The sequence below is a fragment of the Podarcis vaucheri genome (assembly GCF_965113315.1).
Source record: "Podarcis vaucheri genome assembly, chromosome: Z".
In the NCBI taxonomy this organism is placed as follows: Eukaryota; Metazoa; Chordata; class Lepidosauria; order Squamata; family Lacertidae; genus Podarcis; species Podarcis vaucheri.
Window position 1 is genome coordinate 48,396,622 of NC_138758.1, and position 26,519 is coordinate 48,423,140.

Here is a 26,519-nt window from a genome sequence, read left to right on the forward strand (position 1 = left end):
ACAGCTCTTACTGTCAGGAAGTTCTTCCTAATGTTTAGGTGGAATCTTCTTTCTTGTAGTTTGGATCCATTGCTCCGTGTCCGCTTCTCTGGAGCAGCAGAAAACAGCCTTTCTCCCTCCTCTATGTGACATCCTTTTATGAATTTGAACATGGCTATCATATCACCTCTTAACCTCCTCTTCTCCGGGCTAAACATGCCCAGCTCCCTTAGCCGTTCCTCATAAGGCATCGTTTCCAGGCCTTTGACCATTTTGGTTGCCCTCCTCTGGACACGTTCCAGTTTGTCAGTGTCCTTCTTGAATTGTGGTGCCCAGAACTGGACACAGTACTCCAGGTGAGGTCTGACCAGAGCAGAATACAGTGGCACTATTACTTCCCTTGATCTAGATGCTATACTCCTATTGATGCAGCCCAGAATTGCATTGGCTTTTTTAGTTGCCGCGTCACACTGTTGGCTCATGTCAAGTTTGTGGTCAACCAAGACTCCTAGATCCTTTTCACATGTACTGCTCTCAAGCCAGGTGTCACCCATCTTGTATTTGTGCCTCTCATTTTTTTTGCCCAAGTGCAATACTTTACATTTCTCCTTGTTAAAATTCATCTTGTTTGTTTTTGCCCAGTTCTCTAATATGTCAAGGTCGTTTTGAAGTGTGATCCTGTCCTCTGGGGTGTTAGCCACCCCTCCCAGTTTGGTGTCATCTGCAAATTTGGTCAGGATGCCCTTGAGTCCATCATCTAAGTCGTTGATAAAGATGTTGAATAAGACCGGGCCAAGACAGAACCCTGTGGCACCCCACTAGTCACTCTTCTCCAGGATGAAGAGGAACCATTGAGGAGCACCCTTTGGGTTCGGTCAGTCAGCCAGTTACAAATCCACTGAGTGGTAGCATAGTCAAGACCGCATTTTACCAGCTTCTTTACAAGAATATCATGGGGCACCTTGTCAAATGCCTTGCTGAAATCAAGGTAGGCTACATCCACTGCGTTCCCTTCATCTACCAGGCTTGTAATTCTGTCAAAAAACGAGATCAGGTTAGTCTGACATGACTTATTTTTCAGAAATCCATGCTGACTATTGGTGATCACAGCATTCCTTTCTAGGTGCTCACAGACTGTTTGCTTAATGATCTGCTCCAGAATCTTCCCTGGTATTGATGTCAGACTGACTGAGCTGTAATTATTTGGGTCCTCTCTTTTCCCCTTTTTGAAAATAGGGACAACATTTGCCCTCCTCCAGTCTGCCGGGACTTCGCCTGTTCTCCAGGAATTCTCAAAGATGACTGCCAGTGGTTCTGAGATCACATCTGCCAGTTCTTTTAATACTCTTGGATGCAGTTCATCTGGCCCTGGAGACTTGAATACATCTAAACTAGCCAAGTATTCCTGTACTATCTCCTTAGTTATTCTGGGCTGTGTTTCCTCTGCTGAATCATTTGCTCCAAATTCTTCAGGTCGGGCATTGTTTTCTTTATCGGAGAAGACTAAGGCATAGAAGGCATTGAGGAGTTCAGCCCTTTCTGTGTCCCCTGTTTGCATTTCACCATCTTCTCCTCTGAGTGACCCCACTGTTTCTTTGTTCTTCCTTTTGCTACGAACATACCCATAGAAGCCTTTTTTGTTGCTTTTAACCTCTCTAGCAAGCCTGAGTTCATTCTGTGCTTTAGCTTTTCTGACTTTGTGTCTACACGTGCTGGCTATTTGTTTGAATTCCTCTTTGGTGGTTTCCCCCCTTTTCCATTTTTTGTACACATCCTTTTTTAATCTTAACTCAGTTAAAAGTTCTTTAGATAGCCACCCTGGCTTCTTTAGGCACCTTCCATGTTTCCGTCTCATTGGTATTGCCTGACGTTGTGCTTTTACTATCTCCCTCTTAACAAACTCCCAGCCATCATAAACTCCCTTTCCTTGTAGTATTACTGTCCATGGGATCTCACCCAGCACTTTAAAATATTTAAAATAACCAACCGTGAGTACTGGAACGCTAAATATTCGGATTTTAAACAAGAATTGGCAAAATAAAAGGAATTTGGACTTTAAAATTTACCCTAATTTGGTACTGAAACGGAAAGGACTAAACAGGAAGTCACCCTTCCGTTCTCTTGTAGTTATAACAAAGCAAAGACAACGCAAACTAGAGCCTTAAAAATCACTTTTAAAGGATTGACTTTTATCATTCAAAATCGCAGAACCCCCCTTTGGAAGCAGGAGAAGAAGGGGGACTTTTATTGAGCCGTTTAATCCTGCAGAAATAAAGCTAAAGTAAAGTAATTTTCCACCGTCCTGACCCTGGAACAGGGTGTCAGATTGGATGACCGAAGCTCATTGACCAGAAATAAATGCTTTGACAGATACTTAAAAGGAGGGAAATATTGTGACTCCATTGTTTCTTTTCGTCTTTTAAAAGAACAAATATGGACAAAATATCTTTTAAAAACTCTGTTGCTATTGTTTTCAAGGAAAAGAACAATCAGAAGTTTTTTCCCCTAGAGGGGAATGGTGTAATTGTAACTAAATCCTGGGAACTTGCAGCTGTTATTGATTACAACTGTGGGAAAGAGTTTTGTGACCTTGCAGGACAATGCCTTCAGAAGCACTGTTGGGTGCTTTCTGTAATATAAGTGCCCTATTGGATCAGTTAAGTCAGAAGATGGACTTTATGACTAATGCTGCCAGAGCCTTTGATCAGGTAGTGGAAAATTATATGGAGCCCACTCAGGAACTAAAACAGGAGTGTGCCACGACAGAACAACAGAAAGAAGAGGACCTTGCTGAATCTGGGACGCCAGAGACGGAGGGACTCTCGGCCCAGCAGGAAAGTGAGCTTTTGGATTTGATAAATGAACTTGGAAAAAACCAGACTTGGAAAGATAAAGTTTGGATTGATCTGGAAATGGGGGGTTGGGTTGACCCCCCTATGCAGGGATGTTGGGACTTTCCGAGTCTGGTAATGGGCTGTCAGAGGTTTGGAGCTGTTGGGACTTCCAATTTTGGAGGGAATTTGAAATACGTTTTAAAACATTACATGGAGCTTAGTCTGGACTATGAGAAAGGGGCTGATTTGTTGAAAAGGGTCAAAAACACTACTAAGCTGGAGCTCCCACGAGTGAAAGTAAAATATGAAGAAGAGCTGCGAAAGGGACATGGAAGTGATTTGAAGGCCTCAGATATAAGAGCACCAGGTTAATGTGCCAGACTAATGGGACAAAAAAGACTGACAATCCCGGGACCGGGGGGGAGGGGACGCTGGAAGAAGATTGGATTGCTTTTTTTCTATCGTTTTTTTTTATTTTATTATTATTACCAGAAATGTTTTATGAACGTTGGAAAAATGTTGAAATGAAATTATTTGGCTCTTGTAAAAATGTTTAAAGAACTAGGCAAAAAGGTAATGGTTATGAGAAGTTAGTAGGAATAAGATTTAAGTTTTAAGCTTTAAGGTTGTTTTTATAAGACAAGATGATAATAGAGTAAGGTAACGTAATGACAGAATATTATGAATTATGGAAAGGATTTTCTGTGACAACTATTAATCAAGATACAAGAGATGGGAGGAGGAGGAGGTCATGGGAAGAAGGTAATGAAAATGGAGAATTTGAAAAGGATGGTTTTATTTTTTATTTTTCTTCATATGTTTTTGTTTTTCTTTCTTTTTTGTAATTTTGTCTTTTTTGTGTAATTAAAAAAAAATTCTTTTGTTTCAATAAATATCATTAAAAAAAATAAATAAAAGTTCTTTAGATAGCCACCCTGGCTTCTTTAGGCACCTTCCATGTTTCCGTCTCATTGGTATTGCCTGAAGTTGTGCTTTTACTATCTCCCTCTTAACAAACTCCCAGCCATCATGAACTCCCTTTCCTTTTAGTATTACTGTCCATGGGATCTCACCCAGCACTTCCCTAAGTTTTATGAAGTCGGCTTTCTTAAAGTCAAGAAATTGAGTCCTAGTATGCTTGGCTGCTCCTTTCCGCTGTATAGTAAACTTCAGAAGAGCATGATCACTCGCGCCTAATGATCCTTCCACTTCTACCCCACTAACCAGGTCATCAACATTGGTTAGGACCAGATCTAAAATGGCTGTTCCTCTTGTTGCTTCTCCCACTTTCTGGACAATGAAGTTGTCTGCAAGGCCAGTGAGGAATCTGTTTGACCTTATGCTCTTGACTGAGTTTGACATCCAACAAATATCCGGGTAATTGAAGTCCCCCATTACTACTATCTCCCTCCCTTTTGCATGCTTGGCCATCTGTTCCAGGAAGGCATTATCTATGTCCTCCGTTTGGCTTGTGGATCTATAGTAAACTCCCACAATGCGGTCTCTGTTATTCTTCTCTCGCTTAATTTTGACCCAAATGCTCTCACTTTGGCTTTGAGGTTCTAAATCTTGGATCTCTTCACAGGTATACACATCCCTGACATATAACGCCACTCCTCCTCCTTTCTTGTCTGGTCTGTTTCTCTGAAATAGATTGTATCCCCCCCATTATTACATTCCAATTATGGGACTTATCCCACCAGGTTTCAGTGATGCCTATTATGTCATATTTAGTTTGCTGTACCAAGAGCTCAAGCTCATCTTGTTTATTTCCCATGCTTTGTGCATTAGTGTACAGACACTAATGCGATAGATGAGGAATCAGATAATGGGAACGAGGAGCCAGGTGCCTGGTCGCACTCCCTCTCATCGATAGATGAGGATTCAGAAGTTACTGATTTTCCTTTCTTCTTTTTCCAATCATCTCTTCTTTCTCTCTTTCTCTTCATTTCTCTATTTTCCTTTTATTACTTTTTTGTTGTTGCAGTTTGTGCTTTTACCTAGGTTAACTTTTTACTTTTGACAAAAAATATAATTAATAATAATTTTTGTATATTTTTTCTAAATTCCAATAAAATCTATTTTTTAAAAAAGTGTTCACAAAAGTGAATAATGAATGAGAGATTATAATGCAATTAATAGCACTTCTACTGCATTTGTTCAAATAAGAATGTGGACCCTTAGCAATGTCTACAGGACTCCCATGAAGGATATATTCCTTTACAAATTCCAACAGTTTCAGGCCCTGTGCATTATATTTCTTGTCCAAAGAACAAAGAGAGGTTAGGAAAATATCTTCCAAATCTAAGCTTAAAGGTAGCAAGAGACCCTCTGGCAGTTGCTTAACAGCTGGCTGACTAGAAGAGTTATAATCCTGTAAATTGGCGGCAGGCGAGCGAGCATTTTACAAACAGGGAGCCATTGAAGAAAATGCCCATTCTCTCATTGAGGAGCCACATGAAGAAGGGATTCAGAGCAGAGCTGCCTTTACCATAGGGCTTAGTGGTGTGTCACACCAGGGTGCCAGCCTCTCAGGGGCGCCTCAGCGAGTGGAGCAGCAGCGCGGCTTTGCTGGTGGCCTTCCCTTTCCCTGCACACCCACCAGCTGCGCCCAGTGGCGTAGTGTGGGTTGTCAGCACCCGGGGCAAGGCAAGTAATTTTTGCCCCCTAACCCGTGGATTTGCGCCCCCTAACCCATGGATTTGCGCCCCCTAACCCTAACCCCCAGATGTTGCGCCTGGTGCGGCCGGGCCCCCCTGCACCCCCCACGCTACGCCACTGGCTGCGCCCCACCAACCATAAGGCTGGTGGGCATGCAGCTTCCCTCCCAAGCCTCTGCGGGGATCGCCCTCCTTCTGAGGAAGCTTGGGAGGGGTGCAACTTCACTCCCAAGCCTCCCGCAGCAGCATGGGGGAGAGTTGTGCCGCCCCCTGCTCTGATGGCTGGCAGTGCACAGCTACGGCCACCCCAACACTACCCATGGTAATTTGGGGGCGCTGGGCAGATATTTGCACCCTGGCACCGCATCTGCTAAAGACGGCCCTGCTTCAGAGAATGATCTTAGGGTCCAGGTACGCAGGGGTGTAGCGGGGGGGGGGCACTACCCCTGGCACATTTTTGAGAGGGTGTGCGACCAGGCACCTGGCTCCTCGTTCCCAGCAGCAGAGCGTACACTCCACTGCTGCAAGTTGGTTCATATAGAGAGAGGCAGTGCTGGAGGTATTGTGGTCCTGAGCCATTTAAGGCTTTATAGGTCAATACCAGCACTTTGAGTTGGGCCTGGGAACCAATTAGCAGTCAGTACAATTGGGTCAGAATCGGGGTTATATGCTCGAGCCATTCTGCCCTAGCGAGCGGCCAATGAGTTCTGCTCCAGCTGAAGTTTCCGAACCATCTGGCAGAATCCGAGATCAGGGAGAGGAGACGGTGGAGGAAGATTGGAAGAAATTTAAATTTTATTTGCAGAAATACTGTAAAATTTATGAATGTTAAGGACATTGAAATGAATCGCAGGGGCTTTAGCAACAAAGTAAAATGTAAGATTGGATAAACAACAGATAAATTAATAGGATATGAATTTGCTGAATTAATTTTTAAAAAAGGGATACAAGAACGGGAGACGTGAGGAAGTCGGGAAAATAAGCTAATTGAAGATGAGAAATTAAGAAAGAGGGAATTTTTTGTTTTTTGTTATTTGTGTTTTTATCTCTTTTTTCTTTTTCTTTTGATGTGTTTAATGTTTGTATTTTTGTATTGTATTGTTTTTTGTGATTTTGTATTTTCTTTGTCTTTTATTGTGAAAACTTAATAAAATATTTATTTAAAAAAAACAAAAAACAGAGGCAGTCTTACATAAAGCATTGCAGTAATCTAATTTAGGAGTTACCAGAGCATAGATGAAAGTAGACTATCCCTGCCCAGGTAAGGGTGCACCTGGGCCACCTGCAGAAGCTGATGGAAAGCAGGCCACGTTGCTGAGATCCAGCAGTACCATGGGCACAGCCAGGATTTTTTTGGAGGGGGCAGGCCTTTTGTTGTGGGGGGGGGGCAGAACCTCAGTTTGCTATGGTTACGTCCATGAGTACCACCGCTAAGCGACATACCTGCTCCTTCAGACGGAGTGTAACGCCATCGAGAGCAGGCCAGCTCACAGCCTATCCAGATGAAGCCAAACGCCTATGCGCGCATCCTTGCCTTCTCTTAGCAGCACCAGCAGCACACCCACCTAGCCTCTGCCTTCCCTAGACGCTGCAATAGTTTGCCTCCCCCCCCCCCGGCGCGTCCCGCTCTGTCTGCCCTCCCACCCTCGGGGGATTCCACCAAGGACCAGGCGCTGTTCCAGCGCCATCTGCTCGACGGCGCGCGCGCTGCGCAGCCTCCTGCCTCCAGTCCCCGGGCGGAGGAGCGGCCGCCCATCGCCGCAGCAAGTAGACCCGGTTGGAGGAGGAAGAAGGCGGGAGGCAGCGGCTGGCTGGCTGGCTGGACGGACGGACGGACCCACGAACAGGTTGGCTGTTGCTTGTCGCCGGCGCCTGCCCAGCTCAGAGACACTGCCATCGCCATGAGCGAAACAGCCGACGCCCGCGACTACGTCTCCCACCGGGAGATCCCGCAGCTTTTTGAGGTGAGCCAGCCACTGGGATCGCCTGTGCGCTCCTTCTCTGCTGGTCTCCTTTCGGGGTAGCGTTCCCGGGGTAGCCTTGCCACCTGTTTGCCATGTGTGCGGTCGCAGCTGAAGAAGAGCGCGTCCGCCACCTCCTCCTCCTTCTCTGAGCATGCACAAAACGCCCCTTTGCCTCGTGGTCGGGGCAGGAGGGAGGCGGGCGGGCAGCTCGCCCGGTTCTCCGCTGATTTGAACGCCAGGGCTGGGTCCCCTGGAGTCTGGCCACAAAAGGCAGACCTGTCGGGGGGCTTCAACTGAGGGAGGTGTTCAGGAAGGTTTGTTTCCACACCCTGACAAATGATAGCCCCCAAATTAAGTCCGCGCTGGTGAGTTAAAAATTGCGTGGGAAGATGCCCCATAAGTATGTCCAGAGTAATTATGCCTCGTGTTAGCCTTCACCCCTGTTTTATAATGGGCTAAAATCTGGGAAAGCAGAGTTCAAATCTTTGCTTGGCCAGCCATGAAACTTCCCGAGTGACCTTTTGCCAGACACAGCCTCTCAGCCTAACTTACCTACCCCACAGAATAGCTGTCAACTTTCCCCTTTTCTTGCGAGGAGTCCTATTCGGAATAAGGGGATTTCCCTTAGAGAAAGGGAAACGTTGACAGCTATGCCCCACAGGGAGGTTGTTGTGACAATAAAATGGGGAGGTTGGTAACCACGTAAACCACCCTGAGGTCCTGGGAGGGGGTGGGGGATATAAACGTAATAAATAAAAAGACCGAGGAGTGATGTGTCCCAAGTATTAATATGAAGAACAAGCAAGTATCTAAGCATGTGCCAAGTGCTAACGCTCCACCATGCATTTGAGGTTACAACAGACGGCTTCTGGGTCAAGAGAACCTAGTATGAGTCACCTCTGAGAAATCATTGAGCAGCATGGAAAATTCCCTTTGGCAGAGGAGAGTGAGGGATAATGCCCCGCCCCCTATGCCCTCAGGTGTTTGTTTCTTGACCACCTTTGCATGGAGAAGAAATGTGCCTGCTTGATGCCTCTACAGCTTAGCAACTAGCTGGCATTAACCTGTATTGATTGCTAAATGAATTGACTCAATTATTGCCCTCTTGAAAGGGAGCCTGTGTGATCAAGCTGTTAAGCTGCCATTATTGTGAGACCCAGGGAGCTGTTTTTAATAAACAAGACACAAATCAACGTCCAGAGCGAAGTTGAGAGGAACTTTCTCCATATGGCTGGTTTTGCATTTGGCTCCTGGTCACAGTCAATCATTGGAGGTCCCCACGGAGCCAGTAATTAAAGAGGAAATGTGAGGCTCCAGTTCAAAACACAATTCCCAGGGGTGTAAACACAGCTGAGGAACTTACAGAATGCTTTTCTTATACAGTGGTACTTTGGATTACATACACTTCAGGTTACATACGCTTCAGGTTACAGACTCTGCTAACTCAGAAATAGTACCTCGGGTTAAGAACTTTGCTACAGGATGAGAACAGAAATCGTGCTCCGGCGGCGCGGCAGCAGCACAAGGCCCCATTAGCTAAAGCTGTGCTTCAGGTTAAGAACAGTTTCAGGTTAAGAATGGACCTCCAGAACGAATTAAGTACTTAACCCAAGGTACCACTGTATGTGTTGACTTGCACAAGTGCTGGTGCCCCATAAAAAAAAATTCCCATAGCATTTAATAGGGAAAGACATTAGCTTTGCATGCAGGAGGTCCAAAGTTCAACCCCTGGCATCTCCAGCTAGGGCAGAGGAAAAACTTTGTCTAAAGTCCCATTGACTTCAAAGGGGCTTACTCTCAGGTATAGGACTGCAGTCTTGGTTACTGTGGCTAGCAGCCACTGACAAACCCCATTCTTCAAATGTGTCAAATCCCCTTGTGAAGCCGCAAGCCAGTTCACACCCTGGGGCAACAGATTTTATAATGCAGGATAGGTGCCAACATATTGCTCTGCTTTCCTTTGGACCACCTCAGTGAAGCCAAGAGGGAGGTCTTGCCAACTGGGCAGCCTAAGTCCAGACACACTGCCCAGGGAGGCATTTTAGCACTGCCAACACAGTGGCTTGACTTCCCTTGGAGACACACTCCATTGTCTCTCAAGACAGACGGATGACAACAACAACAGCAACAACAACAACAATGGGGAACTTTTTTAAAATCTGAGGACCTTGTTGTCTTCTTCTGATGGGTAGAGGGCACAGGCCAGTGGTGGCAGGGCCAGAGACAAGAGCTGGCAGAGCAAGGAATGTAAATATTACCTTAGTCTGGTAGGCTACTTTTCACAGCCTCTCACAGCCAGGGGGGCATAGGAAGGGGTGTGGGGTGTGTGGCCCACCCTGGGTGTCACACCATTGGGGGGGGGCACTTACCGCAAGGCCTGACCTGCAGCACGCCTGAGCCACACATCTCTCCTGGGAGTGACACAGAGGCTCGGGCCCCCATGGTGCCCAAAACGGCAGTGTGGGGCTTGCATCTGCCAGGCAGACTCTGTAGGTGGATCGCCGCCACATCCCCATGTGCGGATCGCCGTGGCAGCTCCCCGAATGGATTGCCACCATGCTCCCTAAACAGATTGCCGCTGCGCCCCCTGTGCAGATCACCACCATGCCCCTGTGCACAGATCACCGCCCTGCGCCCCTGCTCACAGCACCCTGCTCTGCCATACATCCATTCAACAACACCTAAAAAGGGAGCATCATGAGTACAGCTGGGGAGAGGCATGGGGAATATCTCAAGGGTCAAACAAAAAGACTTGGGCCCCTGGACCTCAGGTCCCTCCCCCCATGCCCCTGTTATAATGGATGATATGATTATGTATCCCTCTTTCCATTGCTCTGTAGTAATTCAAGGTGTGTTTACAGCATTGTAGCATCCCAACACAGTAACTGTCTCCATGGCTAAGCCCTGGATTCCACTGTCCCAGACACACCTCTTACCAGGGCATACAAAGTGAGGGACAGGACTATTTTATTCTGAGGCAGGGGTGAGGAACCTTTTTTCTGTAGAACACCACATTCCCAACCACCCCTGCAGGGGTAAAACAGCAAAAGGAACCGTAAGTTTTTGGCTCCATTCTTGTTTCCACATCAATTAATCTGTGTCATTCAAATAAGCTACATACATTCATATTTCAATATGGCTTGGAACATGTACTTAAATGCAACTTCTGTCATTAGTTATGGGTTGCAAAATGTTTTTAAATGCATGTTAAATACATTGAATGTGGGACAGTGGTTAAGGGTGTCACACTAGGACCTGGGAGAGACCAGGGTTCGAACCCCCACTTGGCCAAGAAGCTCAGTGGGTACAATCATGGGCAAGTCACTGCCTTTCAACCTAACCTACCTCAAAGGGTTGCTGTAGGGTTTAAATGAGGAGGGGGAGCACCATGTATACCACCTTGAGGCTATTGGAGAAAACATGGGACATAAATGCAATAAAATAATAACAAAACATATTTTATCATAAGCCGTAGTTTAAATTTCAAGTTGGTTCAAGATGATAAACATCAGATATAGTAGAGGCTTTGGTAATACAGCGCCCTGAGCAAGGACAAAATTTGGCACCCCCCCAAAAAAAAAATTCCTCCCCCCCCCAATAATTTCTTTTGGTACTGTTGCTTTTTTACTGGACATCCTTGGTAGGTACCCATATAAATAGAGGTATTATTATTATTATTATTATTATTATTATTATTATTACTAATAGTATTAGTAATATTACTAATAAAAATTTTGTGCCCCCTCAGCTTCACACCCTGTGCAGGAGAACCACCCACATCTCCCTAAATCCAGCGCTGATACAGTATAGGGTTATCAAGACAGCCACAGCAGAGGAAAAACACAATATGCGTGGACCTAGACTGTGCCAGTTACTTATTTATTTATATTCCAGCACATGCATTTCTAAATGTAAAGGTAAAGGTAAAGGTACCCCTGCCCGAACGGGCCAGTCTTGACAGACTCTGGGGTTTGTGCGCCCATCTCACATCTATTGGCCGGGGGCCAGCGCTGTCCGGGGACACTTCCGGGTCACGTGGCCAGCGTGACAACGCTGCTCTGGCGAGCCAGAGCCGCACACGGAACGCCGTTTACCTTCCCGCTGGTAAGCGGTACCTATTTATCTACTTGCCCCCGGGGGTGCTTTCGAACTGCTAGGTGGGCAGGCGCTGGGACCGAGCAGCGGGAGCGCACCCCGCCGCGGGGATTCGAACCGCCGACCTTTCGATCGGCAAGCCCTAGGCGTTGAGGCTTTAGCCCACAGCGCCACCCGCAATGTACTTTATCCTTAAAAAGGGGGGGGTATCTTGGTACCTCCCCCCTTTTTTTTGGAGCTGAAATCAGTATTGCAAAATCTGGAGAAGTGGGAAATCCAAAGGTTAAGTATACTCCAATCTTCAATATGTGAATTAGGCTGCAACCCAAACTCCATCCACGGATTTGTATGACTTCATGGAGTGGCAGGGCTGCTGCCACATCTGCAGACACATGGTGGCTGTGGCAGAAGCAGTGGCGTAGCGTGGGGGTGCGGGGGGGCCCTGGCTGCACCGAGCGCAACATCTGGGGGTTAGGGGGTGCAAATCCACGGGTTAGGGGGCGCAAATCCACGGGTTAGGGGGCACAACTTACTTGCCTTGCCCCGGGTGCTGACAACCCACGTTACGCCACTGGGCAGAAGTGGGGAAGCACAGGGACCGGGTCTTGATCAGGTGGGGCCAACTCAGGATCCAATGGATCCCCTTGGGGGCTTCCACTGGCCACTGCTGGTGAGAATCCTGCCTGTTTGGCATGCAGAAGGGGAACTCTGCACTCACTGTGGCCTCACCCCATCAGTAGCAGCTGGTGGGAGGCCTGCTTAGCTGGCACGACTGGAAGGGGGGACGCTACGGGTGTGTTGGATTGCCCTGTTCATTTGGAACATGCGCATTGGGTCAGTTTGTTTACAAATGTATATGCAATTGTCCACTATTCCTACCTGCACACATGTTTTGGAATCATAAATCTACAGCCTTGATTTATTTTTTTTAAAGATTTTTTTTGAATGACCAGTTGCAACTCACTACAGTTCATTTCAAAGAATCACAACCTCCACAACTAATAATAATAATAATAATAATAATAATAATAATTAATTTATACCCTGGGCTTCCCCAGCCACTCTGGGCAGCTTTCAACAAAATATTAAAATACAGTAATGCATAAAACATTAAAGTCTTCCCTAAACAGGGCTGCCTTCAGATGTCGTCTAAAAGTCTGGTAGCTGTTGTTCTCTTTGACATCTGATGGGGGGGAGTTCCACAGGGCGGGTGCCACTACTGAGAAGGCCCTCTGCCTGGTTCTCTGCAACCTCACAGTGAGGGAACTGCCAGAAGGCCCTCAGTGTCCAGGCTGAATGGTGGGGGTGGAGACGCTCCTTCAGATATACTGGACCGAGGCCGTTTAGGGCTTTATCCATTGTTGCAATGCAATGCAGAAGACATCTAATTAAAGTGCATCAGAAAACATTGTCCTTCCCACTTTTGCCCCCTACTGGCATGTGGCCTTTGGAAGGTTTCGTGGAAGGGAACGTCAGCATGGCACTCTCTGAGTGTGGTTGGACTCCAGCTCCCGTCAGCCCCAGCTACTATGGCCAGAGGTCAGGAATGGTGGGAGCTGGAAGCCTGCAGCATTTGGAGGGCACCAGGTTAAGATGCCCTGATGTACACCATTCTGAGCTCACGGTGGGGTCAGAGGCACAAGTGGGAGGAGCAATGGAGGTGACCCTTATGGAAGAGCCTCCATTCCAGCTACGCTAAAGTTAGAATCATAGAATTGTAGAGTTGGAAGAGACTATGAGGGTCATCTAGTCCAACCCCCTGCAATGCAGGAATCTTTTGCCCAGTGTGGGGCTCAAGCCCACAACCCTGAGATTATGCGTCTCAGGTTCTGCCAACTGAGCTACCAGCTCAGAGGTTTCTGCACACACCTCTCTCCACCCAGAAAACCCTAGAGGCATTACCACAATTCAAGGACAATTTCCAGCTGGACAAAAGCACTTGAGGAGAGCGCCAATGAGAAGGGTGGCCTGGGGAGAGTTCTGAGAGCCACGCAGAGTCCTCTGGAGGGCCACATCTGGGCTCAGAGAAGTCTCTGTCCCTGGTGCTCATGAATATCCAAACAAGCTGACAGTTTTCTGTAGAAAACTAGTTGCTCCTGGTGACAGCAGTCACGAAATTAAAAGACGCCTGCTCCTTGGGAGAAAGGCAATGGCAAACCTAGACAGCGTCTTAAAAAGCAGAGACATCACCTTACCAACAAAGGTCCATATAGTTAAAGCCATGGTCTTCCCAGTAGTGATGTATGGAAGTGAGAGCTGGACCATAAAGAAGGCTGATTGCTGAAGAATTGATGCTTTTGAATTATGGTGCTGGAGGAGACTCTTGAGAGCCCCATGGACTGCAAGAAGATCAAATCTCTCCATTCTTCAGGAAATCAGCCCTGAGTGCTCACTGGAAGGACAGATCGTGAAGCTGAGGCTCCAAGACTTTGGCCATCTCATGAGAAGAGAAGACTCCCTGGAAAAGACCCTGATGTTGGGAAAGATGGAGGGCACAAGGAGAAGGGGATGACAGAGGACTAGATGGTTGGACAGTGTTCTCAAAGCTACAAACATGAGTGACCAAACTGCGGGAGGCAGTGGAAGACAGGAGTGCCTGGCGTGCTCTGTCCATGGGGTCACGAAGAGTCGGACACGACTAAACGACAACAAGTTGCTCCTAGAGATAACAGACCTGAAAATAATCTATTCTCCTGTTTTTGCCCCCCCCCCCCCGAGTTTCCAGTTTCTATTGAGCCAAAATCTGTTGGTGTCACATTTGCAAATGATTCCCAACCCAATTTCAGCAGTTCTACAGTGGGGCTTCTCTTTTGGAACTCAAATCTGTTGCAAAACATCCAGGGAGAATGTAATGCTCTTGCTTCCTCACCTACATACCCAGCTTCTGAGTGTTATTACTATTAATGTTTTGTTTCTGACTGCTACATAAAGGTTAGCCCAACCAGAAACTGATCAATGTAACAAGATTACATTTGGCACCACAGTGCTGGTGCTGAGCTTTAAAGCCCTAAACGGCCTCGGCCCAATATACCTGAAGGAGCGCCTCCACCCCCATCACTCAGCCTGGACACTGAGGTCCTCCTCAGAGGGTCCTCTGGTGGTTTCTTCACTGTGAGAAGCAAAGTTACAGGGAACCAGACAGAGAGCCTTCTCAGTAGTGGCACCCTCTCTGTAGAACACCCGCCCATCAGATGTCAAGGAGATAAAAAACTACACAACTTTTAGAAGACATCTGAAGGCAGCCCTGTATCAGGTAGTTTTATTATGTTTTTATTTTATTATGTTTTTATATCATGGGTTGGCAGACTAAGGCCCGGGGCTGGATCCAGCCTAATATCCTTCTAAATCCGGCCCGTGGGTGGTCCAGGAATCAGCGTGTTTTTACATTAGTAGAATGTGTGCTTTTATTTAAAATGCACCTCTGGGTTATTTGTGGGGCATAGGAATTTGTTTATTTTTTTTCCAATATATAGTCTGGGCCCCCATAATGTCTGAGGGACAGTGGGCCAGCCCCCTGCTGAAAAAGTTTGCTGACCCCTGTGGAATCCCCTCCCCAAAGAGGTGCACCTGGTATCTTCATTGTTATCTTTCATCAGATGCTTTTTAAGGTTTAACATTTTACCATGTCTTTATGCATGCTGGAAGCCGTCCAGAGTGGCAACCCAGTCAGATGAGCAGGGTATATACAGTGGTGCCTCGCAAGACGAAATTAATTCATTCCGCGAATTTTTCCGTCTAGCGAATTTTTCATCTTGCGAAGCACGGTTTCCCATAGGAATGCATTGAAAATCAATTAATGCGTTCCTATGGTCAAAAAAAGTCCAAACAAAGCAAAATTTGGTACAACAAGAGTTTATTAAGTGCTCTTTAAAGTGACACATACTGTAAAGAGCATTTCAAAATTCAAACCCAGAATTTTTTTAAAAAAACAGCAGAGTGGCCCAATGGTCACAGAAAATCATAAAAATGCAGGGGGGGAAACACACAAGCTTCCAGATTCTTGCAAACCCCTTCCCAACACCAAGTCCTTGAATTCCAAACACCCCAACCCAAAATCCAACCCCCCCAAAAAAAGTTTTAAAAGCTTAACTTACCAAATGGCTGCAAAAGAAGTTTTGGAAAAGCTTAAAAAATCACCAAAGTCTTTAAAAACCTCAAAAAAGGCTACCACACCGCGTTCTATGAGTTGCTCCTCAAAGTCAAGTCACAACTGTATTAACAGTGTTAAGAAAAAGGAAACAAACTTGCAAGACATTTTCGTCTTGCGAAGCAAGCCCATAGGGAAATTCGTTTTGCGAAGCAGCTCAAAAACGGAAAACCCTTTCGTCTAGCGAGTTTTCCGTCTTGCGAGGCATTCATCTTGCGGGGCACCACTTTAATAAGAATAAGAATAAGAATAATACTTAAGACACACCACTTTACCTAGGACAAGAGGAATATTGTCTTTTTATATTGTGACCTGCCCTAGACCCTAATGACAAATGGGTGGGTAAGTCGACTTCCTGGGAGGAAGTTTAGGTTGTGGGGACTAAGTCATTTAGAGCTTTAAACTTATGTGAGCACCTTGAACTGGGCCTGGAAATAAATTAGCAACCAGTGCTGCTGTTTTAGACCAGGGGTTTTGTGCGTTCTAAACCGAGTGAGTTGTAATTGTGATTTTCTCGTTTGCTTCAGCTGCTTGAGCCAGGTGAATGTGATGTGGGAGTGACTGGGCAGCTAGTGCTACTAGCCCCTATGCCATAACTTTCTGCTATGACTTGGAGCTGGTGAGGTCAAAACATAGATCTGGGAAGAGAATTGAGACTTGGCCATGTACTCCCTCACACCTTCTGAAATACGGATAATTTTAACCTGTGCTTTCCTCCCCCACTTCTGCTTCTCCACAGAGCATGTTAACGGGCCTCATGTACTACCGACCAGAAGACCCGGTCAGTTATCTGGAGCACTGCTTGCAGAAAGTCCGGGAGCTGGGTGGACCCAAGATGGTGCAATGGGATACATTCATCACTCAGGAACGACGGGCCATGCACAGCGATGGCAGCAGTGGGCAAGGCAAGAAAACCTTCTTCTGCACAGGTTTGGATGCCCCCTCATTGAATGGCATGTTTAAGAGCTTAGGTCAGAAGTCACCAACCTTTTTAAATCTGTGGGCACATTTGAATTTTTGATGAGTGCTGTGGGTGCCACCTTGAATTGGTGTCTCTCTCCCCTTTCCCTGGATCCTCCAACTGAAGGGGAAGGAAGGAAGTGCAAGCATGCTCTCTCTCTCTCAATCTCTCTTTGCTTCTCTAAAGCATCTAGCTAGAAGTCTGATCCAATAGGATTTACCGTATCTGAGCCTTAAACAGGAACACAGGAAGCTGCCTTATACAGAGTTGGACCAATGGTCCGTTTAGTATGCACTGATGGGCAGTGGCTCTCCAGGATCTCAGAGGAGATCTTTCTCAACCCTACCTGGAAATGCCAGTGGGGACTGAACCTGGGACTTTGTATGCAAAGCGTGTGTTCTACCACTGAGTTGTGGCCCTTTTCGTATAAAGTTGGAGGAAGTGGAAAAGAGCATCTCTTGCAACTTCATCCAACTTCAACAGTGGCTGGGGGTAGAATTCAGAGGCTCCATGGTGAAGGCACCTCAAGGACACCATCGAACCCATGGATTCCATGGTGGCAACCCCTGTAATTTGCAATGACATTCTGATTTATTTATATCCTTGCAGGACTAGGCGTGGCACCATACAACCAGTACCAGCACCTACCACCCATTGAAAGCCAGTTCTCCATTGAGAGTGACTCAGATATGACAGAATTCAGTGGCCTGATCCAAGAATATGATGTATTTGTCCCTGGTCAACCTCGTCCTAAGATCATATTTGTAATAGGTGAGAAGTTAACTGGGATGAGGAGGAATGGTTCTTCGGTGGGAAGAGGGGCAAATGCTTGCTTGGAGACTTGGGTAAATTCTTTTATCTACTTGCACTGGTGTTTTTTTGAACAGCTACATTGGCAGAAAGTGGGACAGAGCAATAGGAGTTCACCACTGTCAAGTAGATTTGAACCGCCGACCTTCTGATTGGCAAGCCCAAGAGGCTCAGTGGTTTAGACCACAGTGCCACCCGTGTCCCTAATGGACTGTACCACCACAGGGTACAAGGAGAGGAGTGTGTATATATGTGTGCGTGTATGGTGGGAACAGTCATCAATGTGCAGATGATGCCCAGCTCCACCTCTCTTTTAAATCGGAACCAGTGAGGGCAGTGAAGGTCCTGTGTGAGTGTCTGGAGGCGGTTAGAGGACGAAGGGTGTCTAACGGATTGAGGTTAAATCCTGACAAGACAGAAATACTGTTCTTGGGGGACAGGGGGCAGACTGGTGTGGAGGACTCCCTGGTCCTGAATGGGGTAACTGTGCCCCTGAAGGACCATGTGAGCAGCCTGGGAGTCATTTTGGACTTGCAGCTGTTGATGGAGGCGCAGGTCAATTCTGTGTCCAGGGCAGTTGTTTATCAGCTCCATCTGGTACGCAGGCTGAGACCCTACCTGCCCGCAGACTGTCTTGCCAGAGTGGTGCATGCATCTCCCACTTGGACTACTGCCATGCGCTCTGTGTGGGGCTACCTTTGAAGGTGACTTGGAAACTACAAATAATCCAGAATTTGGTAGCTAGACTGGTGATTGGGAGTGGCCGCCAGAACCATATAACACCGGTCTGAGAGACCTGCATTGGCTCCCAGTAAGTTTCCAAGCACAATTCAAAGTGTTGGTGCTGACCTTTAAAGCCCTAAATGGCCTTGGTCCTGTATACCTGAAGGAGTGTCTCCACCCCCATCATTCAGCCCAAACACTCAGCTCCATCTCCAAGGGCCTTTTGGCAGTTTCCCTCACTGCGAGAAGTGAGGTTACAGGGAACCAGGCAGAGGGCCTTCTCAGTAATGGTGCCTGCCCTGTGGAACGCCCTCCCAGCAGATGTCAAGGAAATAAGCAACTATCCTACTTTAAGAAGACATCTGAAGGCATCCCTGTTTAGGGAAGTTTTTAATGTTTAATGTTTAATGCTGTATTGTGTTTTTAATATTTGATTGGGAGCCGCCCAGAGTGGCTTGGGAAACCCAGTCAGATGGGTGGGGTATAAATAATAAATATTATTATTATCATTATTATTATTTCTACAGAGCAGCCTTCTCCAATGCTGGATCTCCAGATGTTGTTGCACCACGTACCCCACCCTCCTCAGCCAGCATTGCTAGTGATTAGGAGTGTTGGAAGTTATAGTCCAACAACAAATAAGGACCCAGAGTTGGGGAAGTCTGTTCTAAAGCTTAGAGCCATTTGTGGTTATTTTGGTGCACTTGATCAATTTCTTGGCTGCCCCGGAAGACCTGCCTTTTAGGCCTTTTTCCACCTGGCCTGGGGTGTGTGTGTGTCATTTTGGCCCTGACTGACTCCAGCTGCAAAAGCTGCGGTTGCTGAACAGGCTCGTGGTCTGGGTTATTGCTTAGGGGGATACGTTTTCGTTTTGTTTTTGCTGCTGTTACTGATTTTACTTTCTGTATATTTATTTTTAGATCTCATGTGGATATGGTTCCATTTGGTTGTGTACTTTGTAATGTGTTTTGGTTGTTATTGTTTATGGTTACAGCACCTGAAAAGGTTTTCTACTCCTTGCTCTACATGCATTGTTCAGCTGTCTTTTTGGATTGCAGGGGGCCCTGGGAGTGGGAAGGGAACTCAGAGCAATAGGATGGCCTCCCATTTTGGATTCACCTGCATCTCTGTTGGTGAGATCCTGCGCAAGCAGATGATTCATCATGCCAACAGCGACAGGAAGTGGGAGCTGATCGCCAAGATCATCGCCAATGGGGAGCTGGCCCCACCGGTAAGAATGATTGGCTTTCAGAATTTTAGCAACCAATGTTGTTTCAATACTTTCAGAGGTGGATTCAAGTCACTGAAATGTATAGGATAAGCAGCTGGCTAACAGGAAGACATACAAACTCACCGCAAGCAGATCAGGATGAATGCTCATCACTGTACAATTGCCCCACAAATCACAAATCAGAACTAACACTGAAGTCAAGACCAGACATAGTCTAGACTCAGTGTAAGCTTTCCACAAGCAAATTAGGATGGATCTTCTATAAGTTTTGGAAAGTGCTTTGTCCATCTGGTTGTCCATCTGTTCTTGAGATATCAATCACCAACTTGGCACGGGGATTCCTGAGCTGGGGGGGCAGCAGTCTTCCTCGATGTTTAGATGCCAGCCACCATTTTGAACCAAGATGGTGGACCAAAATGTCTAAGACCATTTTTGGCATAGGTTTGGCCATAGGCACCAAGTCCCAGGGCCCTGGGTGCCATGGCTTCCACAAAGTGTGGCGTGGCCACATGTGCATGCTGCGGGGCTTGGGCACACTACATCATCACGCCCCCCCCCCCGGCGTGTGTGCGCTACATCGCTATACCCATACTCTACGTGCATGAGTGACGTTGGCACACCGGGGGTGTGATGATGTAGGGCATGCCCCCAGTGGCGATGCATGGTTCCAGGCACCTGCAGTCACAAGCTGGCACAAATAGGCTTGACTGTCTCTAAAGATAATAATAATTAAACTTGCTTGGAAGGGTGGAAGGGAATACAGTGTCTTTCCCCTTTACCACCTCTTGTGAGAAAGAGGATTTTTTTGGGGTAGAATTTATCTCCCTCCCATTGCAATTGCTGGAGCAGCAGCAGGAAAGGAAATGAGTGGACGAGGGAGAAGGAAGGGCTTTGGAGGTGAGAAGACAGATTTGCATTCTTTTCTGGCTCAGATTAAAAACTTTAGCCTGTGATGCTCAGTGTGTAATTGACTGGAACACTGGGAGTCACCGTCATTCATCTTTTCCCAGCCAGGGCTTACAGAAACTTGGCAACTCCACTGTTTTAAAAAGGTGCTCACTTTTTGTTATTTTCCTGTTCATCTTGCTTGGCCCACAAGCAAGGAGCTGAGAGCCTCAGCCTTCCCAGTGATGCCTCTCTTTGCCTTTCAGGAAACAACAATTGAGGAGCTGAAGCAACAATTTATAAAGCAGCCAGATGCGAAAGGCTTTGTGGTGGATGGCTTTCCCCGAGACATTGGCCAGGTGTTAACCTTTGAGGAGCAGGTAGGAGACAAACCAGGCAGAGTGAAAGAAACTCTGGGAAAGCCACTGCCAGTCATTGCAAACGTTACTGAGCTAGATGGACCAAAGTGGAGGAACATAGAGAAGAAAACGAAGAGAAGGGAAACACTGGGAACAAGGATGAAACCAGCGGCAATTTGTAGTGCTCCAGACATACCCTGGGCAGCAAAAAGGGTGAGAGGATGGCCGCCATGTTTAAAACCTGACACTTGTCTCCCTTCTCTGGCAGATCGGCTCCCCAGATCTTGTCGTCTTCCTGGCCTGCCCCAGCCAGAAGCTCCGGCAGAGGCTAGAGAAGCGTGCCCAGGAGCAGGGACGCCTGGACGATAACCCCCATGCCATTGGGCGCAGGCTGGAGACATTCAAGCAGAATGTGCCACTGATAGTGAAGTATTACCAAGAAAAGGGAACCATTGTCCGGGTAAGGACCTTCCTGAACTGAGTTGGTGGGGATGCTCTAAGGCGTTGGGAAAGAGAATTGGCTTTCATCAGGACTGGAGACAGAGCAGGAATTAATTTCAGTTGGCATTTGAAGGCGAGCTGAAGCAACTCACACTTTCTGATGCAGTACACAAACTGCAGCACAGACATCCTTCAAAATTTGCACTTTTCTGAATTTTTCAATGCACTTCCTCCAGCCAAGTAATGCATACAAAAATACATATACTAGTACAAAGCATGCATAAAATGCATATATTGATGAAAATAATGTACAAAATCCACTATACAAGGGGAAATTTCTTTGCAGAAATGTTTTATTAGAGAAAATAGCATACCCAAAAAAAATATTCATTACATTTGTATACTATCCTTCATCCAAAGGTCACAACATAAAAATACAAAACAAGAACACAAAATACATAATAAAATAGAAACAAGCCCAAAACATTCGTTCCCCCCAAAACACATTTTAGAGGCCATGGAATTGGTCGAATGCCTGGTTATAGAGAAACATACTTACCTGGCACATAAAGATATGTAATGAAGGTGCTAGCCAAACTTTGCTGAGCAGAGCATTCCACAGACTGCAGAAAAGGCCCCTTCTTATGTTGCCACCCTCTGAGCCAGTGTGGTGTAGTGGTTAAGAGCGGTAGTCACGTAATCTGGGAAACCGGGTTCGTGTCTCCACTCCTCCACATGCAGCCGCTGGGTGACCTTGGGCCAGTCACACTTCTGTGAAGTCTCTCAGCCCCACTCACCTCACAGAGTGTTTGTTGTGGGGGAGGAAGGGAAAGGAGAATGTTAGCCGCTTTGAGACTCCTGAAGGGGAGTGAAAGGCGGGATATCAAATCCAAACTCTTCTTCTTCTTCTTCATGGAGGAGGCACACGAAGGAGGGCCTCAGAAGATGATCTCAGGGTCCAGGTAGGTTCCTATGGAGAGAGGCGGTCCTTGAGGTAATTGTGGTCCTGAGCTATTTAAGGCTTTATAGGTCAAAACCAGCACTTTGAATTGGGCAGTGAGTGCAGTCAAGCCAGGATTGGCATTATACGCCCCAAACATCTTGTCCTGGTGGACAACTTGGCTGCTGAAGTTTCTGAACCATCTTCATATGCAGCCCTACATACAACACATTGCAGTCATCTAGCCTAGAGGTTACCAGAGCAAAGATGACAGTAGTTAGGCTATTCCTGTCCAGATGGGGGCATAGCTGGGCCACCAGCCAAAGCTGATGGGAGGCACTCTCTCTGCACCCTGAGGCCACCTGACAGCAAAGGATCTGGGAGTACCCATTCCTTCAGAGGCAGTGTAACCCCATCCAGAGCAGGTGATCCCCCAGCCATCCGGTCTAGGGAACCACCCATTAACAGTGCCTCAAGTCTTATCTGAATTGTGTGTCAGTCTGTTGACTCTCATCCAGTCCATTACCAATGCAAGGCAAAGGCTGATGTCTAAAAGGCTGCACTAAAAAGCTGATAAATTTTCATGGGGGCCTTGTTTTTCAAAACCATTGCAAACTGATGTGAAAACAGGGAGAACTGAACTTAAGGTTGGAAAAATGAGAAACTGAGAGGAGACTTTTTCACACGTTTAGCTATTGTTTACATAGGGATATAGACTATTAAACTCTCTAGGGTAACCTGTGAACACCCACAGAGAAAGAGGGAGAGTAGGATGGGGGGCAGAGTGAGGAGAGAAGCAGAAACAGGCTACAGATCTAAGAAGCAGCAATTCCTACTGTGTGCAAGAAATGGATGAAATGTCTGTGCTTGGAAGAGGCATTTCCTCGAGACAGCAGGGAAGGTATCTTCTTAGATCACAGATAGGCAAATCTGCAGCCCTCTAGATGTTATTGGACTCCCATCCACCTCTGCCACCATGGCCAATAGACAGGGATGATGGGATATGTAGTCCTACTCCATTGGTGGGCAGCCTCTGCGATCAAGGGTGGCATCACACATCTATGACCTGTCAGAAGCAGCTGGCCTAGACATACCATATTTTTCCATCTATAAGACACCCCCATGTATAAGACGCCCCCTGTTTTGGGGGACTCAGGTTTAGGAAAAGGAGGGGATGTATCTGTGCATAAAACGCTCCCTAATTTTTGACATTATTTTAAAGGGGGAAAAAAACTAGTCTTATACATGGAAAAATATGGTATCTTTGGCCTGATCCCTTAAGGCACACCTCGCTTCATCATGATGGGGGCCTCTCAAAATGAACACAGCAAGCCCTGTGCTCCTCCTTTGTAACCAGCCTGAGAAAGATTTAACAGCACCTTCCTCCCTCCCCCTGCTTTCTCTTTCCAGTTTGCTGCAGACAGAGAGGAGGAGGAGATTTTTGAAGACATTGGCTCCTATGTTCAGCAGCGGCTGCACCTGGAAAGGATGGAGTTTCCAGGTGAGAGCAGGGGGGCACCTGTTTGCATCAGGGTGGGGGTCTGAAAGGTAAGGAGAACAGCACTCTGTAAAAAAAAAAAAAAAAAAAGCTCGAGTCAAGCCTGTGATTGCATGGTTGCCTTAGGGGGCAGAGCTTCCTTCTATTCAGGGCTCCCCCCCCCAATACTCCCAGGTGGGAGAGGTGCTTTGAAGAGGAGCCAGGACTAGAGCTGGCATTCCTTGGCTCTCTGTGTACCTGTTGTGTCTGGGGAGCAATTATTATGGTGGCTTGGAGCCTCATCCCAGACAGTGAGGTATAACTCAGAGTCTGGAGTCACACACTCACCCTGGCTGGTCATTAGTTGCCCAGGACTGGGAGGATTGAAAAGACTCCCAGTTTGGGACTTGGTGAATCTGTTGGTTGCTCAGCTTGGATCTGGACCTGGACGCCACCTGTCTATGCCTCAGTCCTGGCAGCAAGAGCCCACAATTCTACAAAATGTTCTGATGGCAAGGAAGGCAATAATCGTAAACCTGTGGCTACAATTTGGAAAGCTGAATTTTCTTTTTCTTTTTTTAAAGATATTTATTAAAAGTTTTTAAGATATAACAAGAAAAAAGAAAAATAAACATACAAAATAACAAACAGTTAAAAACACACATTAATTTTCAATAACATAACTTCCATACACTTATTTCCTCGGACCTCCTCATACCTCCCTTCTTTGTATTCCAGTTCGATTTGTTAGTTCAGCAAATCCTTACCATTAAACTTTTACCCATTTGTGAAACCTCTTTTTTTCATATCTCTTAAAACATTACAGCTGGAAACCGCTTAGTTTCTATCCAACATCCTTCTAACATTCATTCATTTTACAATGTTTCCGTAAGTAGTCTTTGAATTTCTTCCAGTCTTCTTTCACCGACTCTTCTCCCTGGTCTCGGATTCTGCTGGAAAGCTGAATTTTCAATGGGAGAGTAAGTGCACAAACCCAAGTGCCAGGAGAGGAAATAACAAAACTGAAGTGAAAGGGGACCATTAGCCAAAATGCACCTTTGCTGCTCATGTGTCTCCCCCATTCATTGATGAAGGCATAGGGAGTGACGGGGAGGCAAGAAGAGATGGGCCTAATTTTTTATATTGGAAGAGTAAAGGGTGAAAAAACCTCCCTTCCAGTATCAGAACGCAAAGGAATAAAAGAAGGGAAGGTAGGTGAAAAGTGCCAGGGGCAATAGAGAAATGTGATAGGAGAAAGAGTTACACCTTAAAAGCCCGCAGGATGAGGCCAGTGACCCATCTAGCCCAACATCCTCTTCTCACAGTGGCCAAGCAGATGCCTCAATGGGAAGCCTGCAAACAGGATCCGGCCACAAGAGCAAGTCTCCCCTCTTGCTGCTTCCAGCAGTTGGTGTTTGGGAGCATTGCTGCCTGCACCTGTAATAATAGTAGTAGTAGTAGTAGTAATAATAATAATAATAATAATAATAATAATAATAATAATAATAATAATTTTTCTTTATACCCCGCCCTCACCAGCCAAGGCCGGGCTCAGGCGGCTAACAAGTAATAATAAAAACAAGTTGAATGGAAACAACTTAAAAACAAGATTAAAATACAACATTAAAACATTGAAACATTAAAATATTAAAATGCAGCCTCATCACAGGAGGAGAAAGGAAAAAGGAAAAAGAAAGAGAGGGAGGGAGGAAATCAAATTGGCTCCAAGCCAAAGGCCAGGCAGAACAACTCTGTCTTACAGGCCCTGCGGAAAGAAATCAGATCCTGCAGGGCCCTGGTCTCATGAGGCAGAGCGTTCCACCAGGCCGGAGCCAGCGTTGAAAAGGCCCTGGCTCTGGTTGAAGCCAATCTAACTTCCTTAGGGCCCGGGACCACTAGGGTGTTGCTATTTATGGACCTTGAGGCTCTCCGTGGGGCATACCGGGAGAGGCGGTCCCGTAGGTACGAGGGTCCTAGGCCGTGAAGGGGCAGGGGCAGAGCTCTGGCCTTCAGCTGTAGCCTTCAACAGCCTCCCCTCCATGCACATAGGCAGGGCAGTCATGCCCATGAAATTAACAGAGAGATGCCTCTCATCACCTCTAGTTTGTCCCTGAGTTCTGGTGTGGGTGGGGGAGACAACATCATCAGAGAACCTGCAGGAGGGTGGGAGATGAGAGGAAATTGACCCTAATTTATAATCTCATCCCAACAATAACCTGGTGTGGTAGATTAGGCTGAGAGGCAGTGACTGGCCCAAGTTCACCCAATGAGCTTCATGACCAAGTGAGGGATTTGAACCCTGGTCTCCCAGGTCCTGGGATGTGGGTGGCTCTGTGGTTTAACCGATCAGAAGGACTTGCTGATCAGAAGGTCGGCAGTGAGCTCCCGTTGCTCGGTCCCTGCTCCTGCCCACTTAGCAGTTTGAAAGCACGCAGTGCAAGTAGATAAATAGGTACCATTCCAGCGGGAAGGTAAACGGCGTTTCCATGCGCTGCTCTGGTTCACCAGAAGCAGCTTAGTCATGCTGGCCACATGACCCGGAAGCTGTACGCCGGCTACCCCCCGCCAATAAAGCGAGATGAGCACGTAACCCCAGAGTCGGTCATGACTGGACCTAATGGTCCGGGGTCCCTTTACCTTTTACCTCCCAGGTCCTTGGCTGATGCCACACTTGTACATGGGCATAGCCAGGATTTGGGGGGGGGCAGAACCTCAGATTTGTACTGATTTGTATTGATTGGGGGGGGGGACAACCACCCACTCCCTTGGCTACTGCCCATGCACTTGTGAGTTGCTTTGCAGTGAGTAGGGCGTCTAATATAAATGTTTGCCTAATTTTACTCCAGCTGCAGAGTTTAGATATTTTCCTGGTCCTAAACACAGTGTCTACTCTGGATGAGAGTTGCTGGGAATGGCAGGGGGTGGCGCTGCTGTGCTCCTGTGCCCTGCTTGCGGTCTTCCCCAGAGGAATTGGGTTGGCCATTTGGAATCAGGATGATGAACCAACAGAACC

General features: G+C 46.8%; 1 protein-coding gene across 1 annotated transcript in view; it reads left to right on the forward strand.

The window, feature by feature from the left end:
• The first annotated feature begins 7,318 nt into the window (after window positions 1-7,318).
• Window positions 7,319-26,519, forward strand: part of AK1 (adenylate kinase 1) — a 56,384-nt gene continuing 37,183 nt past the window's right edge. Inside the window, exons 1-7 of the mRNA XM_082208934.1 lie at window positions 7,319-7,437; window positions 16,419-16,608; window positions 17,250-17,411; window positions 19,232-19,404; window positions 20,556-20,669; window positions 20,917-21,108; window positions 23,440-23,530. Coding sequence (XP_082065060.1) covers window positions 7,375-7,437; window positions 16,419-16,608; window positions 17,250-17,411; window positions 19,232-19,404; window positions 20,556-20,669; window positions 20,917-21,108; window positions 23,440-23,530 — 985 coding nt within the window. The 5' untranslated portion in view covers window positions 7,319-7,374. The remainder of the gene's footprint in view (window positions 7,438-16,418; window positions 16,609-17,249; window positions 17,412-19,231; window positions 19,405-20,555; window positions 20,670-20,916; window positions 21,109-23,439; window positions 23,531-26,519) is intronic.